Source organism: Herpailurus yagouaroundi, unplaced genomic scaffold, assembly GCF_014898765.1.
Source record: "Herpailurus yagouaroundi ecotype Mexico unplaced genomic scaffold, PumYag 182, whole genome shotgun sequence".
In the NCBI taxonomy this organism is placed as follows: domain Eukaryota; kingdom Metazoa; phylum Chordata; class Mammalia; order Carnivora; family Felidae; genus Herpailurus; species Herpailurus yagouaroundi.
The window spans coordinates 24,788,074-24,814,260 of NW_024412413.1; the positions used below are offsets into that span (position 1 = coordinate 24,788,074).

General features: G+C 43.8%; 1 protein-coding gene across 2 annotated transcripts in view; it reads right to left on the reverse strand.

The window, feature by feature from the left end:
* ELK3 (ETS transcription factor ELK3) overlaps positions 1-26,187 on the reverse strand; it is a 70,602-nt gene continuing 44,415 nt past the window's right edge. Inside the window, exons 3-5 of one of the 2 annotated variants that reach the window (XM_040491163.1) lie at positions 18,468-19,247; positions 8,352-8,474; positions 1-2,476 (exon numbers count right to left, since the gene is read on the reverse strand). In XM_040491163.1, coding sequence (XP_040347097.1) covers positions 2,378-2,476; positions 8,352-8,474; positions 18,468-19,247 — 1,002 coding nt within the window. In that variant the 3' untranslated portion in view covers positions 1-2,377. The remainder of the gene's footprint in view (positions 2,477-8,351; positions 8,475-18,467; positions 19,248-26,187) is intronic. The other variant, XM_040491164.1, reaches the window with a different exon arrangement.

The window sequence follows — 26,187 nt, forward strand, 5'->3', positions numbered from 1 at the left end:
TTGCACCTTTTATCACAAAGTATTTATTAAACAAAAATAGTAAAATTGATACATATATGAAAGTGAATGAAGATATGCACTCATAGAAAAGGTGTGTACAAAGAGACCAACATTTAGGTTATAGTTCTATAAAACCTTAGCTATAGTAGTAGTTTAACACTGATCAAGCAGACAATAAAAAGGAAAAAGTTATTTAATATGTTCTTTGAAATCTATTCTCTGACTAAAATAACTGTTAAAACACACACACACACACACACACACACACACACACACACAATGAGGCAGAGCTATAAGAGTTACATTTCAATACCTCCAGTTCTCTATTTGTGTCATAGTTTTCTGATCCATAAAAATTATGGTGTTTTTCCGTTTCTAATAAACAGCTAGAGTCCATAGTATTTCAAGGAAGGAAATACAGGAATTGGGTTTATAGTCATTTGAATATTTCCAATCAGCATATACACTTAAAAATATTTTTGGTTGAAGTTTTTGTACATTGATTAACTTTCTCTGTAAGAATCTTCCCTTTGGGGTATGTTCTTCACTTATCCGATGAATTTTTTTTTTTAATGTTCTAACATACAGCTTGGGGCCAGTAGTTAGTTACAGCCAGGAGTGGAAAAGCATAACTGGACTGAGCACCAGTCACTGTTCTATCTTTAATGAGCTGTGTGGCCTCAGGCAGCTCCCAGTTGTTTGTGTAATTGCCTTATGTGGAAACAGTGGTGAGAAGCATTCTCAAAGGCCCCCTCTACCTGTAGCATTTCATGTTGGGTACATCTTAGTTCCCCAGACCAGCTCTTTTATTTTAGCACAGAATTTTCCTCAGCCTATGAGGGAGTGACAGTAGTGTCTGTGGATTTTGGAATTTATATCCAGAGTTGTACATTGGAGATGTACAGAGATGCTTAATTCCAATTGAAAAATCTCAAGATTTTTAGAAAATTGCAGAAATGTTTGTGTTTTTACAAGCTTTATTTTTTATGCTTTTTCATAATCCTTGCCACTTAACACCTACTTTGGAGTCATTTAGCCATATTTCAAATTGGTTACTTACAGTTCAGGATGATAATCTGATCTTGAATCGAAAGTGCCGGACACTTTCCAGTTCTCTCCACATTAGAATTTTCCTACCTCGTGTACAGAACAGTGCCTTAGAGTGGTGCCTGATGTTTGTTATCACTACTCTAAACTGTGCTACACGAGAGTTAACTGCTGAGTGCTCCAAATTGTTACTAATTCAGTTCCATAATGATGAGCTTCCTGAAGAATTTTATATTTCTTGTATCCAGTTTCCTTCATTCTCCCCATAAACTTAGTAATACATAAAGCAATGTATCCTACCTCTCAGTTTCACAGGCAAGGCTATGCCTATACACATGAAGATACTTGGTGTTCTAAAATTGTTTGTGAGCCTCTTCCAAAGCATAGGTATTTTAAATGTTAATTATGGTTGTAGGGGTTTACCCTAACTCATAATGGTACAGGAAATATATCAGGGGTGTGATTCTCTAGGGAAACTGGGAGAACCACAGCTGATTTTTTGAAATAAGAACATGCTTACATAGATATTTCAAGGGCATGGGTAGAGTGAACTTGATGTAGATTTCCATCTCCGGTTTATGCTTGGGAGGAGTCTAAAAGATTGTAAACAACTAGGTGGCTAGCCTTTCAAAGTTCATTTTTTAAAAAATGCACTTTAGAACATTTTCTTTTATGAATGTTTATTTTCTAAATATGGCTTAGTTTATTTTATAAAAACATTAACTTGGACATTTACTGAATTTCAGTTCAAAGGAGGTTCTAAGGCAATTCTTATACAATTGAAAGCGAAAAGGAAAAATATGAATATGCTTTCATGTTGCCTACTTGTGGAAAATAATGAAATTCTACTAGAGAGCTGTTTGGTACTAATTTTTGTCTTTCAAACATTTTTTCTTAATACTAAAAAATATATAAATCATTTACATAAAACTAAATGCAAAGGAAGGCACAGCTGGTTATAGTGTCTATAAGCATAGTTCAGCGTATGCGGAATTAAAGAGAAAAAAAGCTTCACATCCTTATTAGTTATACTGAAAACCATTAAGAAAAGTTCTTCACTGTCAACAGTGTTCAACACTTAAGAGCTAAGAAGATATAAAACAAAAACATTAAAATTCACTTAATGCCAAACAGATCTTCATATATACTTGAATATAAAAAAAAAAAGTTTTAAAAATGCTAACATAAATCTAGACCATCCATGTTATGAAAAGTGCAAACCAAATTAACAGAGGGTTTCACAATGTCCTTCTCATGACACAGGTAAACTAGCCCAGGGGGACAAATTTGTCTCATCAGTTAATAAGTCTTTAATTGTGGCCAGATGTCATCAGGATTTCTGAGAGTTCGAAGAAAGCAGTACTGGAGAAGCAGCTCTATCCAGACTGGGGATTGGCACTGGCATGTGGCCATTAAGCAGTGTTGGAAACTGTAGGGAACAAGAGAGTTTTAAAATAATTATTGCAGACCCATGGGGAAGAACCTGAGTTCTTTACATTCCTAGACAGACCATGGTGGATCACCCCTGGGAGACAGGTCGGTTGCAAATTATTTTACAGAATGAGATCACGGTTACACAGAGCAAAGAATAGGGCCCAGAAAATCTCCCCAATTATTAAATACCTAGGCCACTAGAAAAAAAAAAAAATGTATATATGTTGCTAAAGCATGTTCTAATACTTTTAAAAGGTTCCAAGCTACTCAGAATGCTGATTTGCTTTAAATATTGTTTTTGAAAACCAGAGACAACACACTCAACCTGGTTCACATGTAAAACTTCTAATAGAATTTTGAAAATGGCCATGGTTTGTCCAGAGTACTATAAAGATGCTTCTCAGTAACTATTAAAAATAAGTACTTTACCTTAAAAGGCTTAGAAAGCAAGAATATATTTGGGGGCTGAGGAAGCATTCTTTTTAATTACAATGACAAATAATATCCTACTTCACGGTAACAATACTTAAAAAGTTAATTTTTGTATTGTTGGGAACTAAGATGATAAATGGGATAAAGGTACCTGGCTTTGATAACAACTTTCAGGTCTGAAAGAAATACCACAACTATACTCCCAACTGAACAAGAATAATTAAAGGCCTCCTTCTAATACATTACTATGCATAACTAGATTTTCATTGTCCAGAATGAGAGGTGTCAAAATGATCTCCCGGCTATCTTATAGTTTAATTGCTATTTCGTCTAGATAAGTTAATACTAAATTTCAATACTGAATATCAAACTGCAAAACCTAGCACAAGGTAGAAGTACTGGACAATAAATACTTATAGATTTGTCCAATTTTCAAACTATTTCAATAATTTATGTCTGGTGCCTTGCAGTTTATCAGTGGTTGTCACTTCAGTTGATATCTAGGATCCTGTAAGGTAAGTTTGGTTATCCCCACAGAGCATGTGGGGTGCTCTTTAAATACTATTTCAATTTCCTTAATGGTCATTAACATATTCAAGGATTTGTTTCTTTTCTGGCACTTTGGAATTTTAGTTGTTTGTAGACTTTTACCCATTTCAACTGAGTTATCACATCTATTAAACATCTAGCTTATACTCTTTTAAAAGATCCATGCTCCTAACTACTATTCTCACTGACTTGATTTTAGCATAGGCCCTGGAAGAAGAGCGGGTTTTGAATTTTCATTCCTTTAGCTTATTTGCAGTCTTAATCTCATTTTGTTTGTGACCATTTTACTGGTCAGCTTTTGGTTTTGTTAATCTTCCTGTTTAAATCTAGATATTATTGATTTCTGCCCTCTTCCCTTTATTTCTGTACTCAAGTTGTAGTTTCTCTTGCCTGGCTTTTCTGGCATGTTTCATCTTTATTGACTCCCCACGTCCACTCTCTTAAGTTGCAGCATTCCCCCAAACTTTACCCTCTGCCTGCCTTTCTCCCATACAGGACTCAACAGTCATTTCCTGCTATCAGTTAGATGTCCCCATCAGTGCGTCTTCCCCAATAGCCTGCAATTCTGTGCTCACTCAAGTCAGTCAGAGTGGTGATAGGAGCATGACCCTAAACTTGAATCCAGGTTTTGCTGCTTATTAACATGCGGTCTTGGGTAAACTGAGCAACATCTCTGGGCCTTAGTTTCCTTAGGTTTTCAAAAAGAACTACTGGGAGTACAGTTGACTCTTGAACAACACAGGTTTGCAACTTTTTTCAACAAACAGCATAATACTGTAAATGTCTTTTCCTTACAATTTTCTTTTCCCTAGCTTACTTTTTATAAGAATACATACAGCATATAATACATGGAACATGCAAAGTATGTGTCAGCTGTTATCAGAAAGGTTTCTGGTCAACAGTAGGCTAATATTTTTGAACAGTCAGAAGTTATACATGGATTTTCAACTGCAAGGGGGGGGTGAGCACCCCTAAACCCCACATTGTTCAAGGGTCAACTGTATTAAATGAGAAGCCACGAAAAGCACTCTAAACAATGTCTAACATATAGTAGCCCTCAAAAAATGTGAGCTTCTTATACAAAAGTAATCTTTGTCTCTTCCTAAATTTCCCTACTTCTTACTCCTGAAACCCAACTAAAAGTCTTCCTCTCAATTTTACCTCTGGAATGTCTTCTAAATATATTCCCATTTCCACTATAATCTAAAAAATGATTTTCCCATCAGTGTTTGAGGTAATACAAATTTTTCTCATCTCTTCCTTCCCCCTCTTCAATTCTTTCTCCACATGCTGTCAGCAATATGTTTCTAAAATAGAGATTATATAGGGGCACCTAGGTGGCTCAGTCAGTTAAGTGTCTGACTTTGGTTCGGGTCATGATCTCATGGTTCATGAGTTCGAGCCCCACATCGGGTTCCATGCTGACAGCGTGGAGCCTGCCTGGGATTCTTGCTCTCTTCCTCTCTCTCTGCCCCTCCCCCACTCGTGCTCGTTCTCTCAAAATAAACTATAAGAAATATTTAAAATAGAGATTTTTATTACACTATCTCCAGCTAAGAAAGCCTCCCATGGTTACTTAAGAGATTAAGGTGGAAAACTCTGAGCATACTATTCAAGGCCCACAGCTGCTTTTCCAGTCACCCAGTCCCTTCCTGAACAGACGGTGTACCTGCATAGTCAAATCATGCAAATTATCTAGAAGGTGCTTTTCTCTCACCCAAAATCCTGTCCTTTCTTCCCAGCTCAGGTGCCACTTGTTTCCTGGAGCCTCCATCTAGTCCCCAGCTAGAAAATTAGTCCCTGTTGGGTTCCTACAACATTTTGTTTATATATCTATAAACCATATTGTATATCCTCTACAATCCCTGATAACACAGCACTGCAAATCTCTTCTGGGTTAGATCTGTTGAATTAAAAATTACAGAAGACCTTCTTAATTGAAAACCTTAATTAGCCCTGCCTTGTTTTGAGATATTAACTGTACCTATTCCAAATTTGATCAGTCTGTTTTGAAAGTGGAACAGACATCCTATAGATAAAAGTTCCAAATACCAAACTGTTCAGACCAGAATCACTTTATTTTTAAATATACCTCTTCCAGAAAAACTAGTATCTTCTCTCCCCTTCCTTTAAATTCTTCAGTATCTGCTATAACTTGCCACAATAATTATACCAGTGGACCTTCTGTGCAAAAACTCTTCCACTCTGTCAACTGTTACCCTAAGGATTCTGACTGACTTTTCTAATTATCACAACGGGGAACTTGCCAGCATCATTTAAAGCTTACTGTAGCCCAAGTGTATTTCTTTTATTCCTCCAACACATTTACAGTATATGTGAAAACTTTGTTATTTTTAAAGAAAATTATTAGTTTGAAAGGAGCACTGTTGGTAATCTGAATTTCGAATAGTCTTACGTTTTACTTACTGTTTTAAAAACTGCTGGTTCCAACTTCTATCACAACTGCTCTTATCATAGGAAGAGTGATAATATTTTAAAGGGCACAAAGTTGTTTTTCCTTAGTTTTATGGACCCTAATGACAGAGGGCACAAGGCCCTGCCAGCCATCTAAAAATGATTATATTCCTCATCCTGACCTTGTGTTTGTAGTTTGGGTTGTAGTTTTGTTTTGAATGGCTCTGGTGAGAGGAGAGGTACATTTTGTGAAATGAAAATTTTGAAGCAGGTGGTCTTTAAATGCAGCAGTTTCTTCTGCAGAATTCTAATTGTAAATTAGGAACCACTGGTCTGCAGTGGTTCTCAAAGTGGATTCCTAGAGCAGCAGCATCACTGCGATCTCGGAAAGAGGTTATTTTCAGGCCCCAACCGAGATGTTCTGAATCAGAAACTCTTGGGTTGGGGCCCAACAAGTTTTTAACACCCCATTTAAGCTGATTCTGTTGCACACTAACTTTGAGAGCTACTGGTTTCTCCATGACCGAAGAGAAGAGGATATGTACATCCACCCAGAGTTCCTATTATCTTGACAGTGTGTAGAAACACTACGGACATGGACAGTTGTCACTGTTAGGAGTGATGGGCTGGAAAAGGTTTAGATTCTAAGGCAAGGGATCCTAAAGAAGTCCCAAATAACAGTTTTCCATGGATTCCTTAGGAGATCACTAAGCCCTGTACCAGTCAGGTGGCAGAATTCCCAGTAAGGAAGGAAGGGAGATTCCATTCGTTCTTCACAAACATCTGGTGAACCCTACGGAGGCCTTGTTAGATGTAGGACTGGAGTAGGACGTCAGTCCCCAGGCCCACAGAGCTCACCTTACACATGCTCCAAACAACTTGTGCTCTAATCAGGAACTCGAATACTAGAAGACCACTGCTCCAACCTGAATACCAGGAAGTAAGGTCTTTTAACTCTACCAAAAGATTACTAATCTGAAACTTTGCCAGTACTTCGCTTGCTCACTGCTTTTTGCTCACTGCTTCTAGTTTTTGTTTCCCTGCCTGAGTTCAGATGGATAAGAATCAACATGTTGGCCGTGTATGGCCATAGCTCAGTTTCTTGTGATGAGAAGACAGGCCTGAAGAGAAACTTGATTACTCTAGGGATATACAGTCCCTACCTCAACCTTCCTAGGAAACTAGAGAAGCAAGATAGCAATCAAAACCTCTTTAGCTCTACCTTTCTTCCAAGACCCTAAATCCCAGCATATATAGCCCCTGGCACAGAGAAGGTAAATATTAACTTTGACAAGCAAAATGACCCACTCAGAAAAGCATGGAGACCTGATCTTTTTAACAACATTCTTAGACAATTCTTATTCTTTTCTTTTTAAGATAATCTCTACATTGAACATGGGGCTCCAACTCACGACTGTGAGATCAAGAGCCACATGCTCTACAGACTGAGCCATCAGGTGCTCCAGTTTCTTGGTGAATTCTTAGACGTCCATTCATTTAATCAGTCAGTGATAATTACTAAGCATCATTTGTGTGCCCAGAGATGTGCCCGACACGGGGCACACCGCAGTAAACAAGAAACACGATGCAGTTCCAGCCTCCTGAGGGCCCACAGTCTAGTGGAGATTGCCAGGCGAACAGGCAATCATAAATACAGAGTGGTCAGTGCTAGGTGCAAGGGGAGAAAAGAACTACAGCTATCTTGGGTGAGCCACTCGGGGGTGGGGGTGGGCAGGCATGGGATTTCGGGTGGATGAGATCAACAGGCTAGAGAGAGGGTGTTTTCACTTCCCCCAGCTTTGCTTCACTCCTATCCCTAGGATTCTATTCTCTTAGTAATAACATCTTGGTCTGTGAGAAACAGTCTTTGAGTCTTGCAAAGAGGAAATACTGATAACCACACGATAGCAGGCAATGCTACTGCATAATTGCAGTGTGTGAATGAATAATAAACGTGTCTACCTAGTAACAGGACTTGTGCAAGATAAAGCAGCTAAGATTGTTTTTAACCAAATGCCCTGGATGTTCCTTTCTTATGGAACAGGGAGAACTTGAGGACGATTCACAGAATTCTACAGATCACTTTTCTATTACAGTATGGAAATTCTTATTTTTGTTTTTCAGTTTATTTCAAGTAATGTCAATATGTTAATTTTTTAAAGTATGAGCTACTATAAAATCGTTTTAAAGTTGTCCCTTTTCCTGAATAAATTTCCAGTTCTTATAGGCAGTGAAGATATCCAAATACTTCAAGAATTAATTGTTCCATTTGTGGATATCTGACACAAATACGCTATTTCTGCCTCAGTGAAAATGTCTGCCTTTGAAGGCTGGCTTTTACAGCCCCATCATCTCCCTTTGGAAACTTCACATTTTAACCATGGAGGGTAGTGGTCTGTAACCTATGCAGGATTTACTGGGGAAACACATCCCTTAGAAGTTTAGTGTGTACAACTTCATTTCTAAATGCTCACCTGGAACAGCGTGTTTGGCCCTTGCAACCGGGCAGGACTCAGAGGAGCAACTGGACTAAGGCTGCTCCAGAAATGTATGCTGGATAGCAGTGGACTCGGGGTCAGAAGCAATCCATTTGGTGTCTGGGAAAAAAGCACACAGATTTTGATAAAGGTATCAGCTGACTCTAGCCGTGATCAGCATTGAGGCTAGGTACACTAGCCTTGAACCAAGAAACAAGCCTCACCATCTTAGGAAAATCTGGAAACCATGTTATTTCTGCAAGGCTGTGCACAGTTTAATTTTCTTCAATGGTAACTGTATTAGCAATTTTATAAAGGAGTAAAGTATGGACAAGTTACCTCCCCTAAACATTCTAGTTGTAAAACAAGTTTATAGCAACTTTTGTCCAGGTGGTCTCTTCAATTTGCCTCCCTTCCCCCATTAAACAAGATTTAGTGTACAAAATAGGACTCCATGAAGGGGCTATATTTTTATCTCTTTTCTTATTTTCCTACAATGGACATCCATTACTTGGGTTACACACACACACACACACACACACACACACTTTTTAAAGGGCCTCTCGAGCTTCACTTTCCCAGAAAGCAGCAGCCCTTTCAGATTTTAGGATTTGCTGTTAAAATACCCTGTAGCAGCTTCTTCAAAAGTTCTGAACTAGGTTTTCCAAATTCCACTCCGGATGTGGGGCTGATGAGAATTCATCTCCCTGGCAATGGTTTGGAGGGGGAAAAATTCTTTCTTGTTAGACTGGGTGTAAAGCCAAAACTCTGGGTTTCCCAGGGGAGTGCCAAGGACTGCATCTGCTCGCACACACACAGCAGGAGTCCTGGCCTGCAAGCCAGCTAGAGGGCAGAAGAAACAACTCGCCCAGCTGGTAAGTCTGCATGGCTTTTGTTCTCAGCTGAGGCAACCTCCTGGCCCAGGGTGGTTTTGCACCTTTGGTGACTAGAAGAAGCCCCTCCGAGGTTTTATGATGTCAGTAAGGTGCTTTGTGTAATGAGAACCACAGCAAAGGCTCCAGTGTGCACATTGCATCATGTTGGATGCTAGAGTGTTATTTTTTCCTAGAATTGGCTTCAGCAGCTTTGTTAATTATCGGGAACATTTGGCATAAACCTAAGTTGAAAGGTCTGCTGTGTTCAGCAGAAAGGAGACAAACCTCCAAAGGTTCTCAAACTGTGAAGCTACTGAAAGGTGAACTAATTTATACCAAGTCATTTGAATCTTTGATTCCACAGCATTGCCTACACGTGGAATGACCAGTGAGGTTATTAGGATAAATACATGTTCTGGAGGTGCTTCCCAGTTCTAATGCAAGGCCGTTTCACAAATGCACTAGGCCATCTGGTCTGACGATTAAGACTTTTTTCGCATGGGCTCTGCCAGTGTTCCAACCTCAGAACCACTACTTACTACTAAGGTCATCTCTCTATGCCTTGGTCTCCTCATCTGTAAAATGGGGAGGAAAAAAATGCCTACATTACAGGATTGCTAGGAAGATGAAATAAGATGGTCTATGTAAAACTCTATACATGTGCCTGGCACACAGCAAACGCTCAAGAAGTGTTCATAAAAAGTGAACCTGACGTATTCTATGAATTTCATCTGTTCATGGGAGAAATTCTCAATGTATATATAACCGTACTCAATGTCCTGAAACCAGGCACCTGCCGGTACCTTCAAGGCTCCTCTCGGCCATATTAGGCTCAAGTGCACAAGCTCAAGTGATCGGAGAACTAATAGTTGCACGTTGCACTGGAACCAAATTCCAACCACAATATGCCACATTAACAGTGTGTTCAGGGCCTCCTAGCTTACTTACCAATGAAGCTCCCCAAGCTCGAAAGAGACAATAAGCCTGGACTACAAAACCCAGCTAGCTAGCTTTCTCTTATTCATGGCCATAAGTATACATCCACTCCTTTGTGATCTTTTGAGCAATAAATGAAGTGTAGAATTTGTATTTTAGTCTAAAATGTGTGCACACTTGTTTCTCAGGGATGCAGGATGTACTCAGAATACAGCAGCCATCTATTTCGCATGTCTGAAATATCTTCTATTAATATATGCAAATAAATATTTTTGAAATGACTTCATTCACTCTTCTCCCTCCCATCCCCGTTCTCCCTGAAGATCTTCTGGCTATAAAGAAAAAACGATTTGGGTTGCTCTTTCAAGGGACGGCCCTCTTAACGCTCACCCTGGCTAATCTCCAGTACAGTGAGTTTTCAGAGCCTCTTTCCACAAGCTCTTGGAGTCAGGCAAGGTGGTATGTGCTGGGCCCGAGGGCTAGAGGCTAAAGAAAGAAGCCACAGGCAAAATGCATGCTTCCTCTTCCTTCACCAAAGGATATTTTAGTAAATGGGCCCTTCGGGATGGCAGACAGGGAGTTCTTGATCCCATCAGCTGTAGGGAAGGAGAGGCCCGAGGACCCAAGGCAAAGGGTATTGATGTTCAAGGGGAAAGACCTTCCTATCGGGATCTCGTTTTCATCTCCCCCACCCCAACGCAGTTCTTCTGCATAATACAGGGTCTCCTAAAAAGCCTGCACATTTGAACTAAACCTGGTGAGCTGGCATTGCCCAGACATACCCCATTTGAGTTCCCTGGTTCAAGGCCCTCTGCCTGGACCGTGCCCTCAGACCTCCTCCTCTACCCTACCCCTGCTTCCCTCTGCCCATCAAAACACCACCCCTTCAAAGGAGAATTTTCTGCTTTTCCCTCAATGGTTCCTCTTTTTCCTGAATCTGTATAACACTCTATAACCACTTTTTCCTTAACATTTTCTACCTCATGTTAATTTGCATATTCTTATTATGCCTATTTCTGTAGCGTTTAAGGCCTCTTGCTCATCTTCATTCCTCCTGTGGTACCCAGTTTCTAAATACTTGATGAGCTGAAGTGATCTGTAACTCCAGGTGCATCCCCTCACATATCTGTCACCTGTTGGACGTGTCAACTTGGAATGCCCTGCCTGTTCAAACCGGCCTTCCTCACCTTCTTTCCAAACCTAGTGTTTCTTAGGACTCCCCGTGTCTATCAATACCACCACTGATCTATCCACTCAAGAAATACTGAGCACATGGTATGTATCAGGTGCAAAGGATACAATGATAGGACAAGACACGATCCCCGGACTTACAGCCCTGTCTACAACCCAGCATCCTAGTCACTGAGATGCAAAATGCCTCCCACTTGCTACAACCTCTGGGCACGGCCTGTGGATCCTTCCTTGAAGTGACTCTCATATTTATTGCCCCCATTTCCATTTCTGCTGCATTCAAGACCTATCACCTTACTAAATGGCATTCAATAAATGCCACCTAAACCAGTCTACCTCTGGCCTCTCTTCCAATCTAGTCTTCATTTTATTTTATTAAGTGTATTTGAGAGAGAGATAGAAAGCAGGGGAGGGGCAGAGAGAGAATCCCAAGCAGGCTCTGCACTGTCAGCACAGAGCCGGATGTAGGGCTCCAACTCCCAAACCTTGAGATCATGACCTGAGCCAAAACCAAGAGTGGGACACTTAACCAGCTGAGCCACCCAGGTGCCCCTCTTCCAATCTATTCTGAGCACTACTACCAAATCATTCACCCTAACATACTATCTTCCTTTGAAATTCATTGTTTCAGGGGGAAAAATTTGTTAGCCACAATTCTAGGTTGCCCCATGACCTGGTTTAATATGCTCCCTAATTTCCTTATATGAACCCTCCTACTTTGCTTCATGTGTCCTGAACACTATAGAATTCCAGCCTACCAGTCCTTTAGCACTTGTTCCAGAACCTTCCCTGACCACCCAAACCTTATTTCCCTGGGGTACCCTGTTCCCATGATTTTAAGCACCCCTTACATGTTGGTGACTCCCTAACTTTATCTTCAGTCCCAAACTCCTTAGCTCCAGCTGGAACTGGATGTTCTACGTCATACAGGCTCCTCACACTCTAGATGGCCCAAAATGGACATGTAACCTTTCACCACGAGCTTATTCCTATCCCATGCTCCTCATACTCAACTTCTGGCGCTCCCCTACCACCTTCACACCTGTGGATGGCATTCCCTATGTCTCTCTGACATCTGTCCCCTTTAGCCCCACCCAACTGTCACAGCCTTAGATCCCCCTTGTCTTTCATCTGGAATATTATAATAGTATCCTAACTGGTTCCGGCTTCACCCCTCCCCAATCCACGTCATCAAGATGAGTTCTAAAACACAACTATGTCACTCATGCCCCATCTCCCAACCACGGGCTTCACCTTTGCAATTTGTCCCCACTCCCTACTGAACCACTGTACTGCCCCTCATTCACTAAGCTGTTTCATATCTTTATGGCTTGGTTCAAGCTGTTCCTCTGCCTACAATGCCCCCTTCACCTTATGTGCCAGATGGTCGCTACCCTGCCCAAGTGTGCTCATGCCTTCCCGGAAGCCCTGTCAACACCCTTCCTCATCCCCAGCAAAATTAATACCTTCTTAATATTTCTTCTGTACTGATCTGGGGTAGTGTATCAAAGAATTTAAGGCAAGTTATAAGCTCCTAATGATCAGGGACTAATTCATGTTTGTATCCCCAGCTCCAAGCACTGCATCTTACATGTAATAGGTGCTCACTTCCTATATGTTGAATTGGACTGAATGATCTTTCCCCTCTTCTGTTCCTATGGTGCTTCTCTGCACTGTGTATTTGACCCTTGCCACATGCCGTGTGTGTATGTGTGTGTGTGTGTGTGCGTGCCTGGTTTTGGCTAGGTCCTAAGGTCATAAAAATAGGCACTGTACATACTCCTGGTATCCTTTCAGTGATTCGCAAATAATGCTCAATAATTATTTGTTGATAGATTCTAAAGGGAATTTGTTTCTCTTTAAAAATCCCAGCAAGCTGTTAATTTCTTATCAAAACGAGTCTGAATTCCTCATCCAGTTTTCAGCGTCCCCTACAATTTCACATCACCCTACGTTATATTACCCCATATTCTTTACCTATTGGACAGCAAGCTCATGAGAGCAGGAACGGTCTATCTCGTTCACCTCTGTATACCTCAATCACTAGCAAAGAGTAGGTGTTGAACAGTTATCTCCTAGATGAATTAATTAACATAGTAACTGTTCATTACTGACCAAATAGGATGTGCATGAGCCGCTCAACAACAAGTATATGTGGCTTATTTGACTTGGGAATATGAGATACTGGTAAGTCTTTGGGGCTCTAGAAAATAAAGGAGAGGAGATCAGGATGTCCGCTTAACATTCTGTTGTACCAAAAAACATCACAAATCTTAGTCTCTCAGAATCCATGACAATGCCATTCTGGGGTTAAAAACGAATCCTCAAATAAATGTCAACTATTTCTGGAAGACTCCTGGAGTTGCCCAAACTCAAGTAAAAACAACGATTTTAAAGACTTTAAGAGAGAAGTTAAATCACACAAAAGTTTGTGTAGCACTCAATGTGCTGATCTTAAAGAAAGGGTTCCATGAGAGTTCCAACAGAACTCCATGCGAGTCTACAGGAGGTGTAGCAAGTGGCAGGAGGGGGAAAGGAGTTAAGAGCAGAATTGGGGAGGAGGCAGTGGAACCAAGAAGGCAAAGGAGGGAGATGAGACAGGCCTGGAGGTGGAGAGAGGGAGGGCATTATCACAATTTGTTTATCCTGGGCAGCCCAGAGCCCAGGGAAGGAAGAGCCTTCAGCTGGAGTGTCAAGTCATGCAAAACTCTACCAGCAACATCTTCCACTGCCGAGAGCTTCTAGAAGGACCACCTGTCCCCTATAGGGTCAGTATAGAGAAAGCTTTAGGCTAAGCTGGAAAAGTGTTGTGGAGAGTGGTATGAAGGGGAAAATCGTTTTTGCTTTTGTGATAATGGCAAAGGAGACAGTAGGATGAGAAACCAGTGCAGAGCTGGGACACGAGGCAATATATCCTCAGTGCTCCTCATCAGACACATCCATTTTACTCCAAATTCCCACGTCATGATTTTGGCCCAAAGCTGTTACCTCCACCAGCACGTGAAGAAAGGAGGTTTTCACATTTCAGTCCTCTGCAGGTTCTCTCCACTCAATTAATGCCAATCAAGGCCGCTGCTAATAAAACAGCCTGGGGCATGCATGCTCAGACTCTGACGAGGAGTTCATGCCCCGATGCCCGCGCATATCTGAGTTCAGCATCTTAAACATCACACGTGAGATTAACAGAGGCCTTGGCATAAATAAAGGGAAAAGCAACGTGGCAGCCTCTGGTTCTGAACTAACTGCACATTGAGAACAGGTGAGGAGGGAGACACCGAACAGAAGAGACAAATGGAAGGAAGAGTGACAGACAATACCACGGTGCAGAGGACGCACGGAACCAGCCAGCTGGCACTCTTCCGGTCTCTATGGCACCTGGCTAGGAACCAAGAGGGTTTCATATCTTGGCTCCTCCCTCATCTCAACTTCTGTAGTTCATGCCATGAGAGAGAACATCCTTGCTCTTCTACCAACAGTCCAGTGTGACCTCAGTGGCTGAGCTCCAACTACATCACTGCTGGGTACGCAGCTGGCTTTTGTACGCTCTGTCCTCAGTTCCTCATATCCACCCTTGAGGGGTGTTTGGGTGATCATCACGTCCGTCTATATTCATAATCTTGGTTCCCAAGAGTAACCACGACTGGGCAGTACGGGTTCTAGCGGATGCGCCACACATAGTTCGGAAGGGCACGGAGGCTATGGTTTGGGGCATAATACACATTTTTTCATGCGCGTCGTACCCTAGGTGACATTTCAAATCTGAATTTGGGCCTGTGCAAGGTAGGTGATTGAAGACGATCTCCGGAGGGAACTGTAACCACATGACCCTCCTCATGCCAAGATGCTCTTAATCCTACCATTCTTCCTGCCATATTTCTGGCTGAAAGTAACTGGGAATTATTCTTGGGATGAGTAAAAAATAAATAAACGGTTCTTGGGATAAATAAATTCTTGGGAATTTCGTTTTCAGGGTATCAAGTTATTACAGCACACCTTTCATTTCTTCTAAAGACAAGGGTTAAGAAAGGTTGATAGAAGGTTCCCACTGGTAACAGTGTTTACGTACAAAGGTGTCGCTGCACACAGCACAGTCCACAGAGGAAAGTGATTTCCGTGATAGAAAGTGCGAAGGTAGGAGGGAAACCAATGAGCTGCAGGAATGAGACATCACTGCTGCCTGTGGGAGCAAAGGCCCAAGTCTCCTTCAGGCGAGGAAACCCCTGGAGTTGACCTGGAAGCAAAGGGAAGGTTTTCACTCCCACCCCTTGGGAGGATTTCTGGGAAATGGGCTCACCCCTCAGGATGAGGCCAGCCGCTGAGAGAGCTGACCTTGCCTCTGACTGTGCACTGAGGGAGAACCGCGGCTCCAGGGGTAGTTTCTGAGGCACCCAAAGCAGTTCCTGGGGGAGGGAATCTCTGAGAATCCAAATCCTACACTGACTCCAAGCCTGCCCTAAACACCTGGAGGACTGTCAAGCTAAGACAGCTGTGACCGTCCTGTCCGATCTCGGAGAAACCACTTGGATGAACACCTGACCCGGGTCCTGCCCTTGCTCTGGCCTCCCTCCGGTTTCTTCCTCCCTGTCAGCCACCGTTGGCTGCACTGGGCGCAGAACTGACGCTGTTGGAAGGGGAGGGAATTCAAGTCCTGAGATTCCACCATCCCCCAAAGGCAACCCTTAACTCCTCTGAATCCATTCAGAGCACTACCCAGTGGCCACCCCCTGACCCCTCGGCTTGGTCCAGAGGCACTCTCAGCCCGAGGCCAGACCCTGCCCTTGGCCTCTCTCCCTTTGGAAGCCCCGATCCCATTTCTTGGGCTTCCTGACGCCAACTCACAATCAACATCCTACCCTCGCCGCTTGGCTGAGGACCACTCACTCTCATCTGCCCAAGGCACAAGTGGTTTATGAAAGCATCTTGCTTTCCTCTGGTTTCCCCTCCCTGGTTTTAGGCTGTTCTAGTGGGTCGTGTCTCCCAGTCCCGAGTTTAGCCTTCACTTGTTCATGTCCACGCTCTATCCCTTCTCGTGTCAAGGTTCCTCCTCTCCTCGGCCCAGCCCTACCATCCGTCCTCAGTCCCACTGAGCAGAGCCACCCTAGACCCACCGTGTCCAGTCCAAAACCACAGGGCTAGCCTGAGCTGCGTTCCTGAGACAGCTACGGGACCGGCATCTGTTCAGAGACGGTGACTCAGGCTCACAGAGAAAGCAGATACGGAAATCAGAGTTGGCCTTGGCCTTGCTCAAGACCTCTCTAAACCTTACAGTTGTAAACACAAAGGAGGCCAGGGGAGATCATCCTCAGATTGTCCACCCTGGCAGTTACTTCTTGGAGCTACTCCAGGAACCGGTTTCTGAGCCATTTTACTCAGCAGTTCTCGGCCCCTGGACAGTTGTGTTTGATTAGAAGACGCCTGATTGAAAGCACACGTGCTCATTCTGACCAGTAGCTGAGCCCTGCGCCCTCCCTCCGCACAAGGGCAGCATGCTCATTCTGACCGGCTCACAAGCTTGAGCAGACACAAAATCCCGGTGACACAATCAATTTGGGAGAAGCCATGGAGAGGAAAATGGCCAAGAGTGGCTTTCAGTGGCTTTGGCAGACTCCACAGACTGTTATGATCAGGGACAACTGGGTGTTTTCCCAGAGGGCATGCCAAGAACATTTTACCGAAGAGGATGGATTCTGGAGCAGACTGACAGGGTTCACATTTGCCTCTCCCACCTGTTACTGTGACCTTGGATGAGTTACTTGACTTCACGTGCCTCATTTACCTCAGCTGGAAAAACGGGACCTAACGGCAACTACTTCACGGGCCTGCCGTGCAGAAGAACTGAAGTGGTGCGTGGCCAGCGTTTAGAACAGTAGCTGGCAGACATGAAAATCCATGGCGCTGCCTCCCCCCATGATGGTTACAGCAAGGACATCTACGGCAACGAGTGCAGAGGCCAGAGATGGCGCTCCCACCTGCCTCCGAGTTCCAGGATCATACCTGCCAGCTGTAGCTAGCTCTCTTAGCGTGCCCATTATCCCGTTCGATCCGCACAACAACCCATTTCACAGATGTGCAAACAGGCTCAGGGAGCGAGCGCCCACCGTCACACTGCCACCAAGCAGCGTAGCCAGGAATGGAATCCGGCCTGTGACCCCAAAGCCAATATGTCTAACCTCGGCCACCAAAGTGTGCCCCACTTTCCAGAGGAAGCAGAGATGGGGTTTACCAGCACCTGCTCTGCCTTTGCCCTACAAGTGCCAGCTGGACAAGAAAGGGCATCTGTGTATCGTATTTAAAGGAAAAGTCCGGGGGCGCCTGGCTGGCTCAGTTGGTAAAGCATGTGACTCTTGGTCTCAAGGTCATGAGTTCGAGCTCTACGTCAGGCGTAGAGATTACTTAAAAAACAAAACAAAACACAAAACAAAACAACCAGCACCTTAGCAGAAAAGGCTGCCTTCTCATGGGAGTTAATAACACTGAAGACTTTCTTACTCCACAAGTTTGCTTTCCTCCCCCTCGTGATGTGGACCCGCGAAACTGGGTTTTGTCAGAGGAGCACTGCTTTTATCGAAGAATCTCTTTCTCACCACTGGGTGTGGCCCTTACATTTCTTGTCAGAGAATACAGGACAAGGCACATCCACCCTGATGACTGCAGTGGCGGTATCGGTTTACATCTATCTTCTCATTAACGGAAAACAAACAGCTACTTTGTCAGGTGCCCTGAGAGAGGACTCTGTCATACAAATTTCACAAAGCCCAAACGCCTTCTGAAACGTCACTCGGCCTGCTTAACTTTCCCTAGGAAATGACTGTTTGGATCTCCTTATGGCCAGGGCACATGCTCCATATTATGATCACTTTCAGCCACTTACAGCAAGAAACCAATCGAGCGTCACACTGCAGTCGATATCCCAAACCTTTTCTCTTTGAACACCTTGGTCTGGGGATGGAAAAGTAACTTCCCTTCACATCTATCTACACCGTGACTTTGGTCTACGGGCCCTAAGGTGATCTTTCGAAGGGCAGAAGGAAGTTGCTTTGGTTGCTCTTTCTTCCTTTCTGCCATGCCACTGAGTCTGGCGTGCAGCCCGGATGACAGGGACGGCTCTTACCTGTGCGGTGAAGAAGGCTGGGGTGAGGGATCCCGAGGGGAGAGCTGGGCTGTTGAGGGCGATGGAGCCGATGTCAGTGCCAGAGAGCACCAGCGGGGGCGCAGAGATTTCCAAGCCTTTGGGTTTTTTGGCCTTTGGGGGAAGAGATGGAGACCTGGTCTTGGAGCCCGATGACAGGTTCAAGGGCTCTAGGGAATCGGAGTCATGGCAGGCGGCCTCCAGGAAGAGGCTTCTGTGTTCAGAAGGGAGGGGCGAGCTGGGGGACAGGGACGGGGACCGAGACGAGGAGGGTGAAGCGGACGAAATGCTGGCGGCATTTGGCAACATTAAAGAGGAGACCTTGGCTGAGGCGGACGAGGCCAGGAAGGCCTCAGAGGTGGAGGGCAGGGGCACCACGGGCCTGCTGGTGTGCTTGTCGGTTTTATTGGTCACAAACCTGATGACAGTCCTGACTTCTTCCACGGGAGGGCTGTCTTCTGGCTGCTCCTCCAGCTTCTCTGTCTTGATTGCCTTGAAGGATTCTGGTGGGTTCTGCAGGGAATTAATGGTGAAGGACGAGTACAGGCCTGAGTGGATGTATTCGTTGCGGCTTGCGCTTTTGAGGGCTGACAAGCCGTGTCTGTGTGCCTCGCGGCCCTCGGGAGGCGCCTTGCAGTCGCTGTCCTGCAGCAAAAGGCTCTCCCGGCTGATCTCCACCGCGTGAGGGTCCATTTTCAGTATCTCCGGGAAAGAGACAAACTTGTACACAAACTTCTGCCCAATCACCTTTTTGATGATGTTCTGTGAATACAAAAGGAGACATTGAAAAAGATCAATGCACCAGAGATACGGAGTACGACGTGCGTGGTCACGGGGAGTTTTGCCGGCAGAAGCACTATAATATTCCTCCTGGTTCACGCTTCTTGGCTAAGGTGTAGTGGAAAGAGGACTCAAGTTGGAGGCAGCAGAACTGGATTTGCGATTTGCTTCCTGTTCTGACTACTAATGGTGTGATCTTTAGCAAACTGTCTAAATTTTTAGTTTCCTCATCTGTGAAGGACTATCACACCTAATGTCATAAGTCACCATTTATTCAGCACTTACTAGGGGGCTGGCAGTGTCCACGCATCGTCTCCTATAACCTGTACAGCGATCCTAAAAGGAAGGTATGATTAACTAAAAACTAAATTATTAAACTCTCGTTTTAAAACTTCAGGAAATAAGCTTGCAGTGCTTAAATAACCCACATAAACCACACGGTAGGTAAGTGGTAGAAGCAACATTTCCTCAACCGTGATGCAGTATTGTCTTATCCACCTCTGGGAGGTAATTCACTTACGAGAATTCAATGAAATAATAATAGGAAAGCATTCTGCAAGCTGGAAAGCATTACAGAGATGTAAGCTATTATCACCAAACACCACAATGTTTTCTTAAATCATGTAGCCATTTTTTCCTTTCTAATTTTCTGCCAAGAAAGCCACTGGAGGAAAAACAAAGTGTCTACTTTGATATTTACATCACTCCCACAGAATTTCCAGTTGCTAGTATCTACTTCCGGTTCTTCAGTTTATGGCTCCAGCCCTCACACATTAAGATGTAAATGAAAACCAATAATCACTGCAAAAGTTTTCACATCCCTTTGGGAGAAGGGACCTCATACGAAAGGCTTTATACCATTCTTGAGGTTTATTAAATTGGAACATCAGCAAATATCTATCAAATGTCTGTGGGGTCCAAGGTGCTCCAGGAGACAAAGATGGTCTTCCCTCAAGCACAAAGAGTCAGCAGCGCCATCCTGTGGGAAAAAGATTCAGAGTGGTTCCTTACAAACTGTTCCTCCTAAAATTTCGGTACGAGTGAGGGTAAAATATATATATATATATATATATATATATATATATATATATATATCATTTTGGGGAGAAGTACTTTAGAAGTAGTAGCTCCTAGTGAGCACCTACTGTGTACTGGGTGTTGCACACAAGCTCTTATCTGCTTTCACACTCACCCTCCTGCAGGGTGGAACGTGTCATCTTATGACACAAGCTCAGAGATGGGGACTCATCTGCCCAAGAACCACCAAGATCTACTCATTCTGAAGCCTAAGCTTTTTCACGTTTCCACAATAATTTGAGTGGAGAGAATCAAAGAATCCCTTAGTAGAGGTAAAATTTTCATTTTTTTTTTAAGTTTTATTTATTCATTTTGAGAGAGAGAGAGACAGCATGAGCAGGGGAGGGGCACAGAGAGAGGGAGAGAGAACACCAAGCAGGCTCCACACTCAGTACGACGACGTGGGGCTCGATCTCATGAACCTTGACATCATGACCTGAGCCAAAATCAAGAGGTGGACGCTTAACTGACTGAGCCATCCCGATGCTCCCAGAGGTGAAATTTTCAAAATGGAGATGTAATTGACATGTAATATTGTTAGTTTCAGATGTACCAGTAATGACTTGACATTTGCATATATTGTTAAAGGACCACCACCATAAGTCTAATTAACATTACCACACAGTTTAAATTTTTTTTTTTTCTGGGGTGCCTGGGTGGCTCAGTCAGTTAAACACCTGACTTCGGCTTAGGTCATGATCTCACAGTTTGTGGGTTCGAGCCCCATGTTGGGCTTTGTGCTGACAGCTCAGAGCCTGGTCCCTGCTTCAGATTCTGTGTCTCCTCTCTCTCTCTCTCTCTCTCTCTCTCTCTCTCTCTCTCTCTCTCTGCCCCTCTTTCACTCATGCCCTCTTTTTCTCAAAAACAAACATTTAAAAAAATTAAAAAATTTTTTCTTGTGATGAGGGCTTTTAGGACCTACTCTCTTAGCAACTTCCAAATATACCATAGAGACAAAATTTAATTAAATGCTGGGGCGCCTGGGTGGCGCAGTCGGTTAAGCGTCCGACTTCAGCCAGGTCACGATCTCGCGGTCCGGGGGTTCGAGCCCCGCGTCGGGCTCTGGGCTGATGGCTCAGAGCCTGGAGCCTGTTTCCGATTCTGTGTCTCCCTCTCTCTCTGCCCCTCCCCCGTTCATGCTCTGTCTCTCTCTGTCCCAAAAATAAATAAACGTTGAAAAAAAAATTTTTTTTTTAATTAAAAAAAAAATTTAATTAAATGCTGATGTTCCTTTTGCAATCATTGTTGGGTCTGTAATTATGTTCTTGGCTTCCCTCTTGTTACATCACAGCATTCTGATTTGCAGTTTTCTTCCTTAGACAGATCATCAAATCCCAGAAGTGAATTTATCTAGCAGTCAGGAGGGGAGGGCATATTTAGTATGCCACTGAGATTTTTGAGCAGGAATCCCTCTGGGCAGATATCTAAGGGAGGGACACACAATGTCCCCATTCAGCACCGGAAATCCCAGTAACGCAAATCCTGGTGAATCTTTGCTCAGCACCAACACACAGGAGGCTCCCACCCCTGGGCACTTTCAGATTCAAAGCTGAACAATTCTAGTGCCTGGCATCCTGGCGCTGGGGACCGCGATTTAACTCACGGAATGCCACTTATACCCCCATCTGATCTCATTTGCACACTCAACACTAGCAAAGCTTAAAAAGTCACAAACCTTCAGAGAAATTTGCAAAACTTGCAAGTCCCACCTGGGCCTGCTTGGCATTATCTCAGCGGCGTTCCAGCACCTAGGAGAAATCTGTTCCCAGTAGGACAGGGTTAAATAAGGGTGTCACTGGAGCCACCTGACTCAGAGTGGGCTCTCAGCGAACAGAAAGCATGCTCGCCTGGTGTCTACTGCTGCTAAAGTATTTTTGGTTTTCACGAACATTTTTCTCCCTAGGGTTGGAAAACTTTCTTTGTCCTCAGCCAGTCTGAACATCCCTCTGAACTGCCGGAATTATTAGAGCCTAAATAATTACATAGAAGAAAAGAGAAACTGTATGGTCTGAATAGTTTCTTCAGGCACGTCTTGTAAACTTTCTCTTTAAAACCTTTAATTTTATTATGGGTATTCAAAACATAACATCTGAGCAGGGATTATATTCGTAAGGAAACCAAGGAGTAATTTGGGGCTGTGATAAAAATAACAAAAAGGCCTCGCCTCCTGATAAAATGGTTGGGAACTGAAAGGCAGTCTCAAAGAGTGGGGCTTTGATGTGTTCCAAAGAACATAAGGAACAACTCACATGACCGTCAACTGACAAATGGATAACCAAGATGTGGAATATTCCTACAACAGATCATCCAGCCACAATCAGGCATGAAGTATGGACGTCACTGTGGATGCACCTTGAATGCATTATGCTGAGTGAAAGAAGCCAGCCCCAAAGGCCACATATGTGATAGATTCTATTTCTATAAAATGTCCACAAGAGACAAACCTATAGAGACAAAAAGTAGACTAGTCATTTCTTAGGATTTGGGAGGGGGATGTGGAAGAATTGCGGGGTGGCACTAAAAAGTAAGGGATTGGGAGGGGTAGTGAAAATGTCCTAAAGTTTACTGTGCTTTTGGATTCACAATCAATATACTCAAAACCATTTCGTATATACCTTCAATGGGTCAATTGGATGGTATGTGAATTACACTTCAATGAAACTGTTTCTTTAAAACAGAACATGAGAAATCTTCTCTGTCCAGCTTTACTGAGATATAATTGACATATAACATTGTGAAGTTTAAGATGTACAATATGAAGATTTGATGCACGTACACATTGCAAAGTGTTTACCACAATAAGGATGGTTAACACACCTATCACCTCACATAATTACCATTTTGTGGTGATGGTGGTGATAACATTTAAGATCTACTCTCTTAGCAACTTACAAGTATACAGTAGGGTATTGTTAACTATAGTCACCATCTATAACTTAGATCTCCAGAACTTATTCATTTGTGGCTAGAAGTTTTTGCCCTTTGACCAACACTTCCCCATTTCCACCCCCCTCAGCCCCTGGTAACCACCACTCTATTCTCTAAGACTTCTGCTCTTTTAGATTCCACATGTAAGTGATTATACAGTATTCGTCTTTTTCTTATTTCATTTAACATAATGCCCTCAAGGTCCATCCAAACCACTTACATGTTTAAATGGCAGACAGTGGGAGCCTTCTATGGCTGGATGGTGACTGCCTTGACCCTACTCTGAATATAAAAAAGGAGCCTCCGCAAAGGTTACTGAACTCAACCACAGAAAAAGGGCCCTTCAGTAGCTGTTGCCTCTGTGGGGAGAACTGCCAGGACACCACCAGAGCTTTTTAGGAAAAGGTTATAGTGACAGGGATGGAGATGATTTAAGGAGCTGACCAAAAGAACCAGGGAGGGGAAAGAACCAGGGAGGGGCTTGTTGGTCTATTCCATCAGAAAAGATGGATGGGGCACCTGGGTGACTTAGTCGGTTAAGCATCCAACTCTTGATTTCAGTTCAGGTCATGATCTCATGGTTTATGAGTTCGAGCCCCACATCGGGCTCTGTGCTGACTATGGAACTTGCTTGGGATTCTCTCTCTCCCTCTCCCTGCCACTCGCCTGTTCGCACTCTCTCTCAAAATAAATAAATAGACTTTAAAAAAAGAAAAAGGAAAAAGATGGAGTCGATCTGGCTACCTAGATAATCTAGAACCTCTGGAAATGAGGCTGGGCAAGAAGGTGTGTGGAGGGTGCAGGAGGGAGGTCAGAGGCACTGTGTAGCCCCACTGTTTGAGAGCCTAACACATCACAGGAAAATCTGCTCAGGAGGGGAGCTGGTAAGGAAAGCTCCCCAACTAGGATGCCCATGGCCTGAGACCTAGGTAGTAGGTAGACTCAGAGGAGGTATGTGCCTGGAAGCTGATGTCACAGCCCCTTAACTTCCAGGACAGACCCTGGGAGCACATCAGTGGCATGTATCTTCGGAGATCTCTCTGTGGTCTCCGAAGGGAGATTTCCTTTCAAGAGTTTGCCCCAGGAGAAGTTTGCTGAGAACAATCATAGTATAGGGGAATAATAGGTAGTAGTTGGTGAGCACATATCATCTATCAGGCTGCGTACTAAGAATTTGACCGCTGTGAATTCATGTAATCCTCCGAGTGACTAGAACTATTATGATCCCCATCTTAGAGATGGGCAAACTGAGGTTCAGAGAGTATAAATTACCTCTGGTCACAAGCTAGTATGTGGGCAGTCTGATTCCAGAGTGCTTGGCCACAATGGAAGGTGACATAAGACTCAGGCTGAGACTATTCAGGACAGAGGAGCACTTGGGGACAGGCTCTTATTATGAAACGTGATGAGAGTATTTACAGAAAGTCCGTTTTTTTTCACCCCTTCCTCCCAGACCCACAAGTATGTGTTGCTTACAGTTGCCTGGTAACCTGACCAATGCTGTCTGTGTCCAGTTGAGCTAAGTGACTTTCTCCAACATGGTTTTAGACCAACAGTTGCACACATCTGCTGCCCTTTACACATGTGAGATCAGCCTCCCTGCTGGTCATTTCCCATTAAGTATATATTCACAACCAGGATGGACTCCTGACCCCGCATTCTGTGTGAGATCACAGGCAGCCAGGAAGAGATGGACTTGAGGAGGGAAAAAGAACGTCCACCTGACACACGCTAAGTGGGAGCTCCAGGGGACAGTGGGAAGCTGCTCCCACCATTGCCACTCCCCAGTTGGTGTTCTGAGATTGCAGGAGCCTAAGGGCAAGCAGCCTGTTGGGGGTAGGACTGTGGCTGGCCATCCTGTGCAAAGGAATCCTTCCTGACCCACCAGCTACCTCTGGCAACTGAGGGGCCAGTGAGTCTCCCTTAGTTATTTCATGCTAACAGGATGGAAAACACAGAGAGCAAGTCAAATTTCCATTTCCCCCGGTGCTGTCTGTTGCTTTGACAGGGTCCAGGCTTACTGATAAAAATAGAGGTGTCTGTAAGTGTGGTTTAAACATGTACACACATACTCAACTCTGCTTTCTCCTCCCACTGAAGAGAAAGAAAGAGCCTGTGTAAATAATGCCATAGAGTGGATAAACTAGAAATGCATCTATTAAGTATTGTGACCTTTTTTAAAAAATGGTAGGCAGTGCTAGGTAATGAAGAGATGCTTGAGGAATTCAATTTAGCCTCTGAATTTTGATGTTATTAAGGATAATATTAAGTTAACTACATGTTTGTTGAATGAATGACTCTCACTGTAAAGAGAATTGACCCGGGCAGGAAACCAGAGGCTTCACCCCATGAGAGATGCAATTTTCTGTGGCTAATCCCCAGGCTGGTTCAGGCTGCATGTGAATGTGTCCCACATGTATAACTACATGTGCTTTCTTGCTAGCATTTTCAAACGGAAAACTCCCGCACCGAGGGCCATATGCGAAACACTACAACCCCACGCCACCTAAGAGAGTTTAATACACTTTAATTTCACTTATCCATGGACTCAGCACATATGTGCTTCATGCATTGGCTCTGCCCTGGCACCCCAGTTGTGATCTAAGGTCATGCATCAGGCTTTCTGGTGTTCAGACTTCTTATCCCAGTGCTCCCCTGCCCTCCCCACTGCCATTCCTGGACCAAGGAGGAGCCAGACTAGTTATGGGTTCTCCACAGGTATGGCTACAGCTCCCTTGATTTTCCACCAATTGAGGGCTTCCAGGAACGGCAGGACTCCTACCCTCTGATTCTGCAATTCACCTGTCTTGTTCTCAAAACTGGAAAATGTCAGCGGCTCACTAACACGGCAGGAAAGGCCGCGCAGGAGATTCTTCCTAACAGCCCAACCTTCTCCTAATCCAACAGCAGCAGCAAC